Source organism: Hemiscyllium ocellatum, chromosome 3 (assembly GCF_020745735.1).
Source record: "Hemiscyllium ocellatum isolate sHemOce1 chromosome 3, sHemOce1.pat.X.cur, whole genome shotgun sequence".
In the NCBI taxonomy this organism is placed as follows: domain Eukaryota; kingdom Metazoa; phylum Chordata; class Chondrichthyes; order Orectolobiformes; family Hemiscylliidae; genus Hemiscyllium; species Hemiscyllium ocellatum.
The window spans coordinates 106,263,852-106,281,551 of record NC_083403.1 but is presented as its reverse complement, the minus strand read 5'-3'; the positions used below and the strand labels follow the sequence as shown (position 1 = coordinate 106,281,551).

General features: G+C 40.3%; 1 protein-coding gene across 3 annotated transcripts in view; it reads right to left on the bottom strand.

Moving 5' to 3' along the window:
- The window catches only part of gpr137ba (G protein-coupled receptor 137Ba), a 64,802-nt gene that overhangs the window by 7,278 nt on the left and 39,824 nt on the right, over window positions 1-17,700 (bottom strand). For all 3 annotated transcript variants that reach the window (XM_060821506.1, XM_060821516.1, XM_060821514.1), the window contains exons 2-5: window positions 17,033-17,082; window positions 14,449-14,671; window positions 9,547-9,696; window positions 6,686-6,814 (exon numbers count right to left, since the gene is read on the bottom strand). In XM_060821506.1, coding sequence (XP_060677489.1) covers window positions 6,686-6,814; window positions 9,547-9,696; window positions 14,449-14,671; window positions 17,033-17,082 — 552 coding nt within the window. The remainder of the gene's footprint in view (window positions 1-6,685; window positions 6,815-9,546; window positions 9,697-14,448; window positions 14,672-17,032; window positions 17,083-17,700) is intronic.

Genomic DNA, 17,700 nt, shown 5'->3' with positions numbered 1-17,700 from the left:
TAGGGGATGGAAACCAGAGAAGCAGGTTAGCAAATGAGGAGAATGTGAATGTTGTTAGGATGAACAAAAACGGTGAATTTAATGAACAAGGAGGCGGGGACTATAAAAAGTGTATTAAGACAGGAGGGAGAAATAATAAAAAGATGCTGAAAGACAGAATAGAGGTACAGGCAAAATTAGAGTTCTTTATACAAAATGTAGGTCATGTAAAGAACAAATTAAATGAGCTGCAGGTGCAGATCAATTTGGAAACTGTGGCATAGTAGTCATGACAGAGATATTGCTGCAGGATGGTCAGGACTGACAACTGAACATACCAGGTTGTAATGTTTACAGGAGGGATAGAGAAAACAGAAGACTGGTGGAGAAGCAGACTTCTCTGGTGATGGGGAATGTCATGAAGGAAAGCACCCAGTGGAGACCTTATGAGTGGAAACCAAGGAACCATATATAAACTAAACCACAATAGGTATATGTAGATCACCTGGTAGTAGGTGAGAAGTGTTAGACTTTACAAATGCCGAAATTAGGTATGTGGGACAAAGGTGGAGAAAAGAGGGGAGGAGGAGTTGCATTTTTGATTAAGGGGAGTATCACGACAATAGTCAGAGATGAAATAACTGAGGGATCATCCATTGTGGCTTTGTGGGTGGAGCTAAGAAATAAGGGGATAGTGGTGTTATTGGAGTTGTACTATAGGCCCCCAAGTAGTTAACGAGAATTAGAGGAACAAATATGCAGGGGGATTGGGGAGAATTGCAGGAGCAATAGGGCTGTCATAGTAGGGGATTCTAATTTTCCGAACATAGACCGGGGACTGCCATAGTGTTAAGCGTTTAGATGGCCTGGAATTTGTAAAGGTAGTGTTTAGGAAAGTTGCCTCAAACAGTATATAAAGGGCCCTATTCGGAAAGGGGCAAAACTCGACCTACTCTTGGGACATAGAACAGGTGACTGAGATGATAGCGAGGGAGTACTTTGGGACCAGCGACCTTGGTTCTTTTAATTTTGAAATAGTTATGGAGAGGGATAAACCTGGTCCACAGCTTCAAGTTCTAAATTGAGGCAGGCAAATTTTGATGGAATTGGACAGGAACTTGCAGGTGTTGATTGGAGTACAAAGGAACCTTGATTATCCGGAGGACACAGGCAAGGAATATTTCCTTCGGTTAATTGAATGCCAGCTATTTGAATGCTGGATAACCTAGTTTAGCCACGCATCGGACCTTGCGATCTTGTCAGATAATCTGATAATCGATTGCCCGATAATCGAGGTTCCTCTGTAGTTTGCAGGTAAATGGACCTCCGGCAAGTGGGAGACCTTTAAATGTTTGATAGCTAGACTTCAATGTCTATATGTTCCTGTGGGGGTGAAGGGCAAGGTTGGCAGGAATAGGGAACGCTGGATGACCAGAGATATTGAGGCTTTGACCAGAAAAAGGAGGAGGTGTGACTCAGGTACAGACAGTTGGGATCAAAGGAATCCCTGGAAGTATATAGAAGATACAGGAGTTTACTGAAAAAGGAAATTAAGAGGATGAAAAGGGGCACAAGACAGCTTTGGCTGAAACTATTAGGATGAGTCAAAGAGATTCTTTAAGTATATTAAAGAAAGAAGAATATGACTCCTTAAGGACAAAATGGGACGTGTGTGTGTGGAACCGCAGAAGATTGGTAAGGTCCTCAAAGAATATTTCTCTAGGATGTAGGTTTGATATTCAGATGTTTCATTACCTGGCTAGGTAACATCATCAGTGGCAACCTCCAAATGAAGCAAAGCTATGAGGGAGAGAGGGTCTGTCTTTTTGTGGCTAGCTGGTGTTTGTGTATCCTGGTGGCTAACTTTCTTCCCAACACACACAAATGAAGCTGTATCAGAACACTATTCCAATGAGCCACATCACACTGCAGCACAGACGAACTTCGGAAAACAGAGGAGAACCACCTATAAAACGTATTCAAGAAGAATGGATACTCATAAAGTACAGTCCACAGATTCCTCAAGAACAAACCACAACAAGCAGACCAAACACACCCAGAAACCCTAACCACCTTATCATACATCAAAGAAGTTTCAGAAATGACAGCCAGACTACTAAGACCCCTCGGAATCCTAGTAACGCACAAACCAACCAACTCTCTCAAACAAAAACCAACAAACTTAAAAGACCCAGTACATCCCATAGACAAAACCAACGTCGTTTACAAAATTCCATGCAAGGACTGCCGGAAACACTACGTAGGACAAACGGGAAGAAAGTTAGCCACCAGGATTCACGAACACCAGCTAGCCACAAAAAGACACGATCCTCTCTCCCTTGTAGCCTTATGCACGGGGGAAAAACAAAATCATCATTTCGACTGGGATAACACATCTATCCTGGGACAGGCTAAGCAAAGACATGCCAGAGAATTCCTAGAGGCCTGGCACTCCAACCACAATGCCATAAACAAACACATAGATCTAGATACCATTTATCAACCTCTCAGAAAACTAACAGGAAATGACATCACCACAATCCCCAGGGATCCCCATCCAGGTCAAACATATAAATAGAAAGCAGGAGACGACAGCTTCGCTTCACTTGGAGGTCACCACTGCTGATGTTACCTAGCCAGGTAATGAAACGTCTGGATATCAAACCTACAGCTCAGCGAGCAAACCTACGCCCTAAACCTCAACCTAGCTACAAACCTTGCAATATTTCTCTGCTATGTTTACCGTGGAGAAAGAAATGAAGACTTGGGAACTTGGGGAAGTTAGTGGTCAGATCTTGGGGACAGTCTATATCACAGTAAAGGTGGTGTTGGATGTATTAAAATGTAGGAAGGAGGATGAATCTCCTGGTCCTGAGCAGATATATTCAAGAACACTGCAAGAGGCGGGAGAAGAAATTGTGTGGGCCCTGGCTGATATGTTTGCATTATTGTTAGCCACAGATGAGGTCCCAGAAGACTGAAGGGTAATGACTGTTATGCCTTATCCAAGGAGGGTTGCAAAGAAAATCCTGGGAATTACATGTCAGTAAGCCTAACATCTGTGGTAAGTAAGTTACTTTAGAATATTCTGAGGAATAGGATATGTATGCATTTGGAAAGACAGGGTTAATTAGGATTAATCAGCATCACTTTGTGCATGGGAGACAGGCCTCACAAATTTGTTAGAGTTCTTTGATGAAGTGACCAGGAAAGTTGATGAGGGCAGGGTGGCAAACATAGTTTATATGGATTTCAGTAAGGCCATTGATAAGGTTCTATATGGTCAGCTGCTTTGGAAGGTTAGATCGCATGGAATCCAGGGTGAGCTGGCAAATTGAATACAAAATTGGCTTGATGGTAGGAAGCAGAGGGTAATAGTGAAAGGTTTCTTGTGAGCCTGGAGACCTGTGACTAGTGGTGTGCCTCAGATCAGTGCTGGGCCCATTACGGTTTGTTATCTGTATCAGTGATTTGGACAAGAATGTGTAAGGCATGATTAGTAAGTTTGGTGATGACACTAAAATAGGTGGTATCGTGGAAAGTGAGGAAGGTGATCAGAAATTGCTGCATGATCTTGATCAGCTGGAGAAATGGGCTGAGAAATGGCAAATGGAGATTAATATAGGAAAGTGTGAGGCATTGCATTTTGAAAAGTCAAATCAAGATAGGAGTTTCATGGTGAATAGTGGAGCCTTAAGGAGTGTGGTGGGAATTAATGTTACACTGCCTTTGCTACATAGAATCATAGTGTTAATGGAGGTTTAAATCTTAACAAAGATTGGAAGAGCACCTGCCTGAAAGATTGTGAATTTCTTGAGTGTGTCCCCAGGATAGTTTCCTACAGCAATATGCCTTGGATGTGACAAAGGGACAAAAATATTAGAACGAGTAATGAGCAATGAGATTGATTGATTCAGTAACCTGGTTGTCAAATTCTGATCGTAACACAATTGAGTTTCATGCAGCATTTGTGAAAGATAAGCATAGATCCAATACTATAAATTTGATTTTGAGTAAGGCAGATTTTGATGGGATGAGTCAAAGACTCCACAGTAAACTGGGAAACTCTACTAATAGGTAAAATATCTGAGGAACAATGGAGGGTTTTTAAAGAAACATATAATGCTATTCAGAAGCAGTTTGTACCCATAGGTTTAGAAGGATATAGGCCAAGTGCAGAGAAAAGGGGTTAGCATGGAAGAACATTTTGGTTGGCATGGACCAGTTTGGGCTAAAGGGCTTGTCTCCTATAGGACTCCTATGAAGCTATATAATCAAGGATAGGACAGCTGATCATCTTGACAGCTTTCAATTAGTCAGGGAGAGTCAGCATCAATTCATGACGGGTGGATCATGCCTGGCAAACCTCAGACACCTTTGAAGAGGCAACAAAGATGGACAGAGGTAAGTTGATGGATGTTGATAATATGGACTTCCAGAGATTTTTGATAAAATCCCACTCAAGACTGTTAGCTAACATGGAAGTGCACAGAAATTAGGGCAAACTACTGACATGGATAGGAAATTGGTTGAGTAGCAGGAAACAGAGAATTGGAATAATGGGTAAATATTCAAATTGGCAGGACATTACATAATGGAGTGATATTACTAGTGCTTTCCTCCAGGGACCTGTGTTGAAGCTACAATTATTCACAATATTCATTAATAACTTGGATAATAGCATAATAACTGAAAAATGTGTTTCTAGAAAAGCGCAGCAGGTCAGGCAGCATCCAAGGAGCAGGAGAATTGATGTTTCGGGCATAAGCCCTTCTTCAGGAATGGATTCAGCCTTCTTCAGGCTTATGCCCGAAGCGTCGATTCTCCTGCTCCTTGGATGCTGCCTGACCTGCTGTGCTTTTCCAGCAACACATTTTTCAGCTCTAATCTCCAGCATCTGCAGTCCTCACTTTCTCTTAATAGCATAATAAGTCAAATATCCAAATTTGTTGACAAATTGGGCTGCATTGTAGACAACATAAAATTGATAGATTAAGTAAATGGACAAAGCTATGGCAGATGGATATTAGTACAAGCAAGTCCATTTTGGACTGAAAAAAGATAGACCAGGGTAGTTTTTTTTAAAAGGCACAAAGTTGTGCAGTGGATGTTTAATGAGATTTGGGGGTTCAGGCGTATGGCTCTTTAAAATGCTATGAACAAGTGCAGAAATTAATCAAGAAAGCTAATGGAATACTGGCCTTCATATCTAAAGGGCTCAAGTATGGGGGTGCAGATGTTATGCTGCAGTTATACAAAACCCTACTTAGACCCCATACAACAGACTGAGAGCAGATCCGGGCACCATGCCTTAGGAAGGATGTTTTGGCCCTGGAGGAAGTTAAATGCAAGTTTACACAATGATATTTGAATCTCAGGGGTTAAATTATGAGGAGAAATTAGACAAATTAGGCCTTTGTTCTCTAGAATTTATAAGGCTAAGGGGTAGTCTTCAGGATATTAACGGGAAAAGACAGGATAGATAAAGATGAACTATTTTCACTGGTCGAAGATTCTAGAACTGGGGACATAGTCTAAGAATTAGGGCAAGGACATTCAGGAGAGAAGCTAGAAAGCACTTAGAGTCAAAGAAGTACAGCACTGAAACAGACCCTTTGGTCCAATTCACCCATGTTGACCAGATATCCCAACCCAATCTATTCCCACCTGTCAGCATCCGATCCACATTCCTCCAAACCCTTCCTATTCATATACCCATCCAAATGCATTTCAAATGTTGCAATTGTACTAGTCTCCACCACTTCATCTGGCAGCTCACTCCATACATATACCACCCTGTGTGTGTACAAATTGCCCCTTAGGTCTCTTTTATATCTTTCCCCTCTCACCCTTAACCTATATCCTCTAGTTCTGGACTCCCCCACTCCAGGGAAAAGACTTTGCCTATTTATCCTATCCATGCCCTTCATGATTTTATAAACCTATATAAGGTCACCCCTCAGCCTCCGACGCTCCAGGGAAAACAGCCCCAGCCTATTCAACCTCTCCCTATACCTCAAATCCTCCAACCCTGGCAACATCCTTGTAAATCTTTTCTGAACCCTTTCAAGTTTCACAACATCATTCTGATAGGAAGGAAATCAGAATTGCATGCAGTATTCCAACAGTGGCCTAACCAATGTCCTGTACAGCCACAACATGACCTTCCAACTCCTGTACTCAATACTCTGACCAATAAAGGAAAGCATACCAACAGCCATCTTTATTGTCCTATCTACCTGCGAATCTACTTTCTACATGCAAAGAGTAGTGGAGTTTTGTTATGCTCTTCCTCAAATAGTGGTTGATGCTAATTCAACTGTTAAATTTAAATCTGAGATAAAGTGTTATCAAGCAACGGTATCAAGGGATATATGCCCAATGCAGGCATATGGAGTTAGGCCACAGATTAGCCATAATCATCTTGAATGGCAGAGGAGGCTAGAAGGGCTGAATAGGCTATTTCTGTTTCTATGTTCCTGTGTTCCAAATTGTTCTGTCAATGGTGCAATGAATGACCTTGTTATTTATACTTCCTCTGAGCCTCCCTTGTATGTACAGGAATGAATGTTTGACAAATCATACAGCTCCTACACCCAAGTGTCTGATTTAAAATTCTGGTACGAGAAATTGTGCAATCTAAATTACCACACAACACATTTCAGGAGGGGCTAAGGACTTGAATATGGAGTTCTAATATGCTTACCTGACTTTGGATGGGTCTTCTTACACGAAAGAAGAGGACAACTAAAGTCGTGGGCAGCAGTTCCCAGATGAATAGAATCACCCCAAAAACCAGGTATCCTTTATCTCCTAATTGGATCTGCAGATCTGCCTGTGAGAGATAACTAGTAGATCAGTAACTCAACAATAACTGACATTAATATCGCTTTTTAATAATGAAATACATTAAGGTGTTTCACAAGAACGTAATCAGACAAAACAAAATTGTACCTAAGACGTTATTTTGATTGCGATGATTCCCCAGTGAGATGTCATTTAAGGAGGATTTTTCAGAAGTGAGGGGGAGCTTTAGAACTTGCAGCTAAGATGTCCGTAAATCCGGCTTGCGATAATGGAGTGATATAACCAGGATTGGACAAAGTGCCAACATTGGAGGAATTCAGGTTGGTTTTATGGAATAGGACATGGAGTAAATGGAATGTGAGGTATAGGTATTCGAACTCAACAATAAGAATTTTAAATTCAAGATGTTAGTGAACCAGGAGCTAATCTAGGTCAGCAAACAAAAAGACTGATCAGAACAATTCTTTCTAACAGTTTGTCCTCATTGATTAAAGATAATCAGCATGGTTTTGTGTGAGGAAAACTGTGTCTCACAAATGTGATTGAGTTTTTTAAGCAAGTTACCAAAAAGATTGATGATGACAGAGCAGTAGACATGGTTTATTTGGATTTTAGTAAAGCCTTCAACAAGGTTCCACATGGTAGACTAATTTAGTAAAGGTAGTTCACATGGGATTCAGGGTGAGCTTGCCAGTTGGATACATAATCAGGAGACAGAGTGCCGATGAAGGATTACTTTTTGGACTGGAGGCCTATTACCAATGATGTTCCATAGAGATCGGTTCTGGATCCTCGTTTGATTGTCATTTATAAAAGTGATTTGGATGAGAATATGGAAAGCATGTTTAGTAAATCTGCAGATGACTCTAAAATTGGTGGCATAGCAGACAGTGAAGTTGGTTTTCTAAGGTTACAAAGGGATCTTGATCAAATGGGTCAATGGGTTGAAAAATGACATGGAGTTCAATTTGGATAAATGCAAGGTATTACATTTTGGTACAACAAACAAAGGTAAGGCTTATACAATTAATCATAGGGCCTTGGATAGTGTTATAGAGCAGAGAGACCTAGGGATGCAGGTACATAATCCTTTGAAGTTCTTTGAAATATAGATAGGGTGATTTTTAAAAAAAGTGTTTGGCATGCTTGTCTTCATTGCTCAGTTCTTGAGTATAGGAATTGGGAAGCCAAGTTGAGGTTGTATAGGACATTGGTGAGCCCTCTTCTGGAATACGGTGTCCAGTTCTGGTCGCCCGTTATAGAAAGGATGTTATTAAAGCTTGAGAGGGTTCATGAGAGATTTACCAAGATGTTGCCTGGAATGGAGTGTTTGAGTTATAAAGAAAGGCTGGGACTTTTTTCAATGGAGCATCAGAGGTTGAGAGGCAACCCAATACAAGTGTATAAAATAAAGGGATTGATAGAGTTAATGGTAATCGTCTTTTTCCTGGGATGGGGGACTTCAAGACTAGGGAGCATATGTTTAAGGTGAGAGAAGAGGGATTTTAAAAAGTCATGAGAGGTAAGTTTTTTTTTAACAGAGGGTGATTCCTGTGTGGAATGAACTTCCTGAGGATGTGGTGGATGTGGGTACAATTACAATGTTTAAAAGATGAATAGATGAATATGAAAGGTTGGCAGATGAATAGATGAATAGGAAAAGTTGGAGAGATATGGGTCAGAAGTAGGCAGGTGGGACTAGTTTAGTTTGGGATAATGTTTGACATGGACAGGTTCATTTTTATAAATGACCTGGATGAGGGCGTAGATGAATGGGTTAGGATTTTGCGGATGACACTAAAGTCAGTGGAGTTGTGGACAGTGCCAAAGGATGTTGCAGGTTACAGAGGGATATAGATAAGCTGCAAAGCTGGGCTGAGGGGTAGCAAATGGAGTTTAATGCAGAAAAGTGTGAGGTGATTCACTTTGGAAGGAGTAACAGAGGTCTCTCTGCTCTATAACACTATCCAAGGCCCTATGATTAATTGTATAAGCCTTACCTTTGTTTGTTGTACCAAAATGTAATACCTTGCATTTATCCAGATTGAACTCCATGTCATTTTTCAACCCATTGACCCATTTGATCAAGATCCCTTTGTAACCTTAGAAAACCAACTTCACTGTCTGCTCTACTTCCAATTTTGGAGCCATCTGCAGATTTACTAAACAACTCTATATTCTCTTTCAAATTACTGATATAAGAGTACTGGGCTAATGGTAAGATTCTTGGTAGTTTGGATGAGAAGAGACATCTTGGTGTCCAAGTGCATAGATCCCTGATTGCCACCCAGATTGATAGGGTTGTTAAGAAGGTATATGATGTGTTAGCTTTTATTGGTAGAAGGATTGAGTTTCAGATCAATGAGGGCATGTTGCAGCTGTACAAAACTCTGGTGCAGCTGCACTTGAAGTATTGAATACAGTTCTGGTCACCGCATTATGGGAAGGACGTGGAAGCATTGGAAAGGGTGCAGAGGAGATTTACCAGGATGTTGCCTGTATGGAGGAAGGTCTTATGAGGAAAGGCTGAGGGACTTGAGGTTGTTTTTGTCAGAGAGAAGAAGGTTGAGAGGTGACTTAATAGAGACAAGATGATCAGAGGATTAGATGGGGTGCTTGAGAGAGCTTGAGACTAACTAAATAGATTTTGTCAAGACCTGAACAGGCATAATACACCAAATGGCCTCCATTAGTGCTACATGATTCTCTGAGAACTTTTCATACAAATTCCAGACTTACCTGACCCAAATAAGTACTGACCTGGTCTGACACGTTGTACCAGTCATAATCAAATGTGTTGATGTGGTTATTGGAGGTGAGTGCAATCGCAACAAAGTTGTAGCAGGCTCTTGATGTGTACAGTGATATAATGACCACTCCCACCGCTATGGTCTGAAAGAGAGATGACCCCTGAAAATACAAACACAGTGGAGGATCTTCAACATCCAATATCCTCCTTTTTAGATCTGCATTGAAATAGACAAATATTTGATAACAAAAAACTTTCAGAAAATGCATTCATGTGTTCTCTTTTGAAATATTATGTTTTGGTGACAGTGGATTTGCAAGCTGCTAGCTGACACCTCTGGAATCTGCATTTATATCCAGTTTAAACTGACAGAATAAAAGCAAACCCCCAACTTCTATCTTCATTTGAAATTAGTTTGCATTGTTCAGGTTGGACTAATAGTCTTCTAAGAATTGCCTCTGCTTCAATCACATCCTACAGTAAAATATTTCAGAAACTTGAATAAAATAAAAGCCTCCCAGACTCTCTTAGTGATAATTTTAAATTGGATCCTTGTCACTGACCACACAAAACACAAATCTGGTAAGATAGCAGTAGAGTAAGGATTGTGAGCCTGAGGCTGATTAGATTAGATTACTTACAGTGTGGAAACAGGCCCTTTGGCTCAACAAGTCCACACCAACCCACCGAAGCGCAACCCAGCCGTACCCCTACATTTACCCCTTACCTAACACTACGGGCAATTTAGCATGGCCGATTCACTTGACCCGCACATCTTTGAACTGTGGGAGGAAACTGGAGCGCCTGGGGGAAACCCACGCAGACACGGGGAGAACGTGCAAACTCCACACAGTCAGTTCGCCTGAGGCGGGAATTGAACCTGGATCTCTGGCACTGTGAGGCAGCAGTGCTAACCACTGTGCCACCGTGCCACCCATCTGTTCTGTGCACTTATTTTTTTTTCCCCTCATTTATTTTACTTGCCTCTTGGGAAGAGCTCAGTCGCTGATGTGGCGAGAAGGCCCAGAAGCATGGCTGGTGGCATCAGAGGCAAGTTTGGGTTCCTAGGAGAAAGTGAGGACTGCAGATGCTGGAAATCAGAGTCAAAAAGTGAGGCGCTGGAAAAGCACAACAGGTCAGGCAGCATCTGAGGAGCAAGAGTGTCAATGTTTCAAGTCTGATCCTCGGGTGCTGCCTGACTGGCTATGCTTTTCCAGTGCTGCACTCAGGTTTGGGTTCCTGGCAGCTTCTGAAGTTCTAGCTCCTCCTCGTGACTGCTGCGTTGGAGGCAAATTTGGAATCCTGGCAGTGTCTGCTTACAGCACTGATTCATGGAGGCAGCTGCAGAGTTGGGTTTGGGTTGGCATGGTACCCTACAGCCTTGGTGGCATCTGCATTAATGAGATCCAGCAAGGACACATACTGGCGAGAGAGTCAGTGGAGGCGAGTTGACACCGAAGAGTAGTAACTTTCATCCCAGCAGAGTCAGCAAGATGAAAAGGACTTGTGCCTGGCCACTAGTTCCATGGCCCATGGTGGAATACTTAAGAAGGACTGTAAAGTTGAACACTGTTTTTCTATTTTTCTTTGTTTTTCTGCCTTTATATCCAATGTTTCAGTGTTTTCTTTCTGTGTTTTAGGATGTTGCTAGTGATGGTGACATTATGCAATACTCTTCACTGTAGTTTATAACCAAACACACATGACAATAAATAAATCAAATCAAAAAGTCTTCCTATCAACCCAGCCAAACAAAGCATTAGTTGCTTATTAACTATCTTGATTCCAGTGGGAAAAATCCCTGTATCTCCAAATCTCTCCCAATAATTCCAATTTTTACTTTTGGAATCATCCTGATGCACGTTGCTATCTCTCGTTTTAACATTCTTTCATAGTTCAGCACCCAGCATTTTATCCATTGGAATGTACAAATTATCATTGCTTCCTTCATACTGTAGTCAATAATGCTTGGAGCTCTTTGGCAGATCTGGAGTCTTAACATTCAGTACAGTGAACTGTTTTAATAAGCAATAACTCTGATTCTGAGTTGGTTTCAACATTGCTTGATAATTCAAAGAGAAAACTGAGAACTTTTGTTTTGATTGGTATGCATCAAGATGAAGCATGTTAGCACCAGGTGGGGAATTTTTCTGTATACCAGGTGATTCAAAATTGATGTAGTCTGAATTGTTCATGCAATTGTTTTTCAGTTTTCAATAAACATATACAAATTAGAAGAGAGCAGACTATGCAAGTCCCATCATTACTGGTCTACAGATTCTACATCCTCATAACTTGAGGTCTGAGGAGTATAATAATCTACTTGAGCATGGTGGCTTTTTGTCCCATCTGTGACCAATGGGTGGTTTTCAGTTTTCAATAAACATATACAAATTAGAAGAGAGCAGACTATGCAAGTCCCATCATTGCTGGTCTACAGATTTTACATCCAGTGAAGGAGGTGGAAGACTTATTCAAACTCTCCCTCAAGTTACAAGGGACAGAAAAATTATTGGGAATTGTTACTAACCCACCATTCTAACTGAATTTTAGAAACTAGATGGTCTTTAGACAAAAGAGATGATAACTGAGGACTGAGGAGCATAATATTCTCCTTGAGCATGGTGGCTATTGGAAGAAAGCATACTCCTTGTGTTCCGAAGGACAGAAGGGTGCTTGAGCTGGGTTGCCAAATAATTTGTATTAAGATGTGCATAAAGTTTAAAAAAAAAACCATCCGGATGAAATGATATCACAGATGGGACAAAAAGCCACCATGCTCAAGTCGAATATTATGCTCCTCAGACCTCAAGTTATGAGGATGTAGAATCTGTAGACCAGTAATGATGGCACTTGCATAGTCTGCTCTCTTCTAATTTGTAGTATGTTTATTGAAAACTGAAAACCAATTGCAAACTGGTTTCAATATAGAACACATCAATTTTGAATCGCCTGGTATACAGAAGAATTCCCCACCTGGTGTTCCGAAGGACAGAAGGGTGCTTGAGCTGGGTTGCCAAATAATTTGTATTAAAATGTGCATAAAGTTAAAAAAAAACCATCAGGATGAAATGATATCACAGATGGGACAAAAACAGTGAAATTAAGGCAGCAATAGTTGGAAATGAATGAAATGGCTGTCATTCTGGAGCTCCGTTTTTGAGCTATACAAGATTAATCAGCCCGCAATGCATCATTTGCAAGCCTTACTTGTTTTACTTTCTGGGATAATAGGAAATATTCTTCAGGGGAAGAATGGGAAATTGAGGAGGTAATATGGTTCCATTAGACTGAAGGCATCAAGGAGAGGAGGAGAACATGCTCTGGCTTGTTGGCATGATGAAATTACCATAAAATGGATTTGAAATGTTTTCTGAACCTAGCAATGAAATGGGTGTATCAGAGTGATAGTTCTGTAAAGCCAGTTGGATATTTGTTCCCAAATTTCCCAATAGCCTGGTCAACTCCACTGTCATGCCCAACATTCCCATGACACTCTTTCATCCAAATAAAGGAGTTGTAACATCTTTACTCTTATCTTCTCACTTTGAGGCCTCAACCATTCCTTCCAACTGAAACAACTATTTATTTGTACCACTGGCCAATACATTGCTGCTGGGGAGACAAATGCAGTTTAAATGACTACTTTGTGTTGTCTTGAGCTTCTAGTCATCTGTTAATTTAATTCACCTTGGTCTCCGACAGTGTCCCAACACAAATGTAAAGAACAATATCTAGCTTTTTTTTAAACTGGGCACCTCACAGCCTCTGGACTCAACATTGTGTTAACTAATTTCAGATTATAAACTCTTTCAATCATCGTATTTGTAATCTCTTCTCATCGGGTTTCTTTTTCCTGAAGTTCTCTCTTATTTCTCCTTTGAGTTTATGTTGATTTGATTTTAGAAGATAACTATTCACCTCCCGAGTACATCTTCTATTTCTTTACTAATCTCATCGCCACACTTATTTTTATTTGGATTTCCGGTCTTGATGTGATTCCTGGGAATTCTCCAGTCCTCAGGAGTCTTAAGGTGAAGCCTGGCACTGACTAGGTGCTAGGTGCCCATGTGGACTGGAGGCTAAGTGCCCATGTGGACGAGGTTGGAAGGACCATTATTCTAAACTTCTCATTTCTTTATTTTCTAATTTATTCCTATGATCTGTAATTCTTAATAGTCTGAAAGTGGGAATTTAAAATTCCCAGGTTTGAAGTTATAAATTCAATGAGAACAAGCCAGATATAAAACTGAAGCTCATTGTGACCTGAAGAGATGGCATTGGACACCAATTAGAAGTTCTAACACATTAGCCGGCCATAAAAAATGTTCTCAGTATTAATTCCATTAGGTTGATTCTGAAACAAGTAGCAATTTGTGTCAACAAAACAGAAATTGCTGGACAAACTCAGCAAGTCTGGCAGCATCTGTGAAGAGAAAGCAAAGTCAACATTTTGGGTCCAGTGACCCTTCATCTCAAAATGTTAACTCTGTTTTAACTTCACTGGTACTGCCAGGCCTGCTGAGGTCTCCAGCAATTTCTGCTTTTGTTTCCAGAATCCATGGTTCTTTATTTTATTTCAGTAGTTTGTTTCAATTCATTCTGGTTAAATCATCCTACTGCAGTAGCTGTAAAACTGTGGTACTGAAATTAGAACTATCTCAATTAGATTCTACACTGACCAAGTGTCTGTGATTTTCCATCTGTACCACCATTTCCACCCCCACCCTCCCCATGTTAGATGTCACCAATGTTACCAATCATTTTATTTCTACTGGAACACCATGAGTTAATGTTTCTGTAGATATTTTACTTCTGAGCAAATAGGAAATGATCACAAGAACATGTTCTATAAAGTCTTAACAGGAAAATGAAGTCATTTCTAACCAATAACTTTGCATGAGAAAACAAACCTTAGATTCTAAATATATATTGGCCAGAGACATTTTAGCAATCTTGTAGAGGCTCACAGACAGTGAGATTGCACACAACACAAAGAGGGTATCGTTGATTGCAACACGGACAAACACAACAGCCCTTGTTTCGGTATGTGTGATTTTCACAAGCAATGCACAAGTCAGGTTGACCACAAGGAATAGGAGACTGGCCAGCAGGAAAGTTAGCCGAAGAGGCAACCTAAATTGGAAAAGAAACATTAATTTAACAGTATTTAAACATTGCTAGAACCTGCCTCACCCATCTGCTGCTAAAATCCTCATCCACACTTTAACTATTCCCAAACTCAGCAACTCCAAAGCCTTGGCAAGCCTCTTATCTTACACTCTCTGTAAACTTGGGAACATAGAATCATGGAGCTATACAGTATGGAAACAAACCCTTTGGTCGAACTTGTTGGACCAGTTATCCTAAATTAATCTAGTCCCATTTGCCAGCATTTAGCCCATATCCCTCTAAATCCTTCCTATTCATATACCCATCCAGACACCTTTTAAATGCTGTAATTGAAGCAGCCTCCACCACTCCCTCTAACAGCTCATTCCATACATGCATCACCATCTTCATGAAAAGGTTGCCTCTCAGACCCCTTTTAAATCTTTCCCCTCTCACCTTAAACCTATGCCCTCTAGTTTTGCACTCACCCACCCTTGGTGAAAAGACCTTGTCTATTCACCCTATCCATGTCCCTCATCTTAAACCTCACCTCCCTTACTTTAAATCTCACCACCTCTCAGTCACCTCCCATCACCACTGGGCTGGTTTTTCCACATTGGCCCCATAGTCCAGCAATAATTTGAATTTAAAATTCTCATCCTATGTTCAGGTTCCTCCATGTTCTCACCCTTTCCTATCCTCTAACCTTCACCAGACCTACCGTTCTCTGCTTTTCTCCAATTCTAGCCACGATGTACATCCCAATTTTCATCACACCGCTCACTATTAGTGGTCATAGTTTCATCAGTCAGGGCCCTATGCACTGGAATTCTCTCTCCATGTTAACACTTGACCAACTCAGCTGTCTTAATATTTCTTTATGTGAATCAATGCCAAAATGTTTGTTCCTTTGAAGCACCTTGAGATGGTTTGCAACATTACTAACTCTGTATAAACTTGAACACAGAAGATAGAATATAGAACATTATGGCACAGAACAGGCCCTTCGGCCCTCGATCTTATGCCAATCTGTGAAACCAATCTGAAGCCCATCTAGCCTACACTATTCCATTATCATCCATATGTTTATCCAATGACCATTTAAACACCCTTAAAGTTTGCTGTTGGGCAGGGCATTCCACACACTCACTACTCTCTGAGTAAAGAAACTACCTCTGACATCTGTCCTCTGTTTATTACCTTCAATTTAAAGCTATGTCCCCTTGCGTTACCCATGACCATCCGAGGAAAAAGGCTCTCACTCTCCACCCCATATAATCCTCTGATCATCTTATATGTCTCTATTAAATTACCTCTCAACCTTCTTCTCTGTAATGAAAACAGCCTCAAGTCCCTCAGCGTTTCCTCATTAGACGTTCCCTCCATACCAGGCAATATCTTGGTAAATCTCCTCTGCACTTTTTCCAATGCTTCCGCGTCCTTCCTATAATATAGCGTCAAGAACTGTATGTAATACTGCAAATGTGGCCGCACCGAGTTTTGTGCAGTTGCAACATGACCTCATGGCTCTGAAACTCAATCCCTCTACCAATAAAAACTAACACACCGGACACCTTGTTAACAACCTATCAACCTGGGTGGCAACTTTCGGGATCTATGTACATGAACACCAAGATCTCTCTGCTCATCCACACTACCAAGAATCTTACTATTAGCCCACTACTCTATATTCCTGTTACTCCACTACCTGGGAATTCTCTGTAAATATTAACACATACCCAGGGACACCCTGTAAATATCAACACACTCTCTGGGGACACTCTGTGAATATTAACACACACTCCCCAGAGGTACCCTATAAATATTAACACACATTCCCAAGGAACACCCTGTAAATATTAAAACAGCCCCAGGACACCCTGTAAATATTAACACGTTCCCTGGGATCACCCTGTAAATATGAGTTTTCAATATGCAATATTTACAAAATAATCATATATTCATGTTTATCATTTTATAACAAATATCTGTTATTTCCTTCACAATAACATTAAGTATCTCCTCACAGCGTGCATAAATATGATCTGACCTGTGAAAGTTATACAGTAACTATACAATGTACTATACTATACGATGTAAAGGTAATACAGACTGTGACTATACAATAGACTAACCATATTGTATAACATTAATTCTAGAGTGTGATAACTATGTTATGGTAATATAGGCTGTTATATTACAGCAATACAGTCTATATTGTGACTAGAATAACTCTAATAAGAGTGTAAATTGCAATTGTCCTATATAATAGTAATAAAATACAGATTGTTACTGCTCTAATTAATAGAGTATAAACTGATTGTAATACAATAATAATAGTATAGATAGGACTATCATAAAATGATAATAAAGGGTAGACTATACCTGTATTTTTGAAGATCTGGGTAGTACTTAGATTTTGCTTTGAAAATCACCTGGAATTTAAAAAACGTGTTTAGCTATTTAAACTTGCCAATAGTCAGAATTTATTTTGGTCACATACTGTTATTAACATTAACCCAAATGCATTGGAATTGGAATATGGTCTGACAGTTACACATTTGCTTAAACACATGCAATGCCATTCATGGTTAAGTCACTGACAGGAATTGTTAGCAGTTTTACTTGTTTCGTTGCATAAAGCTAATTCAGGATCGTAGAGTCATACGTCTTTGATCATTTGTTGAAGAGCTGACAACTACAACAAGTAGATTTTTCCTTTTTTGTAATCAAATTACACCAAATTTTAAAAATTGTCTAACTAGTGGTGGTCCACTAGCAACATAGATTATAAGAAGTAGGACCAGGAGTCGGTGTTTTGTCCATCCATCCTGGCTGATCAGATATACTTCATTTCCACTTTCCTGCCTTTTCCCCATAAACTTGATTCCTGAACTGACCAAAAATATATTGATCTTAGCCTTAAATGTACACAAGGACTCTGTGCCCACAGCTCTCTGTGCTAAGGAGTTGTAAAGATTCACTACCCTCTGAGAGAAGACATTCCTCCTCATCTCTGTCTTAAATTGGCACCCCTTTATTCTGAGACTATG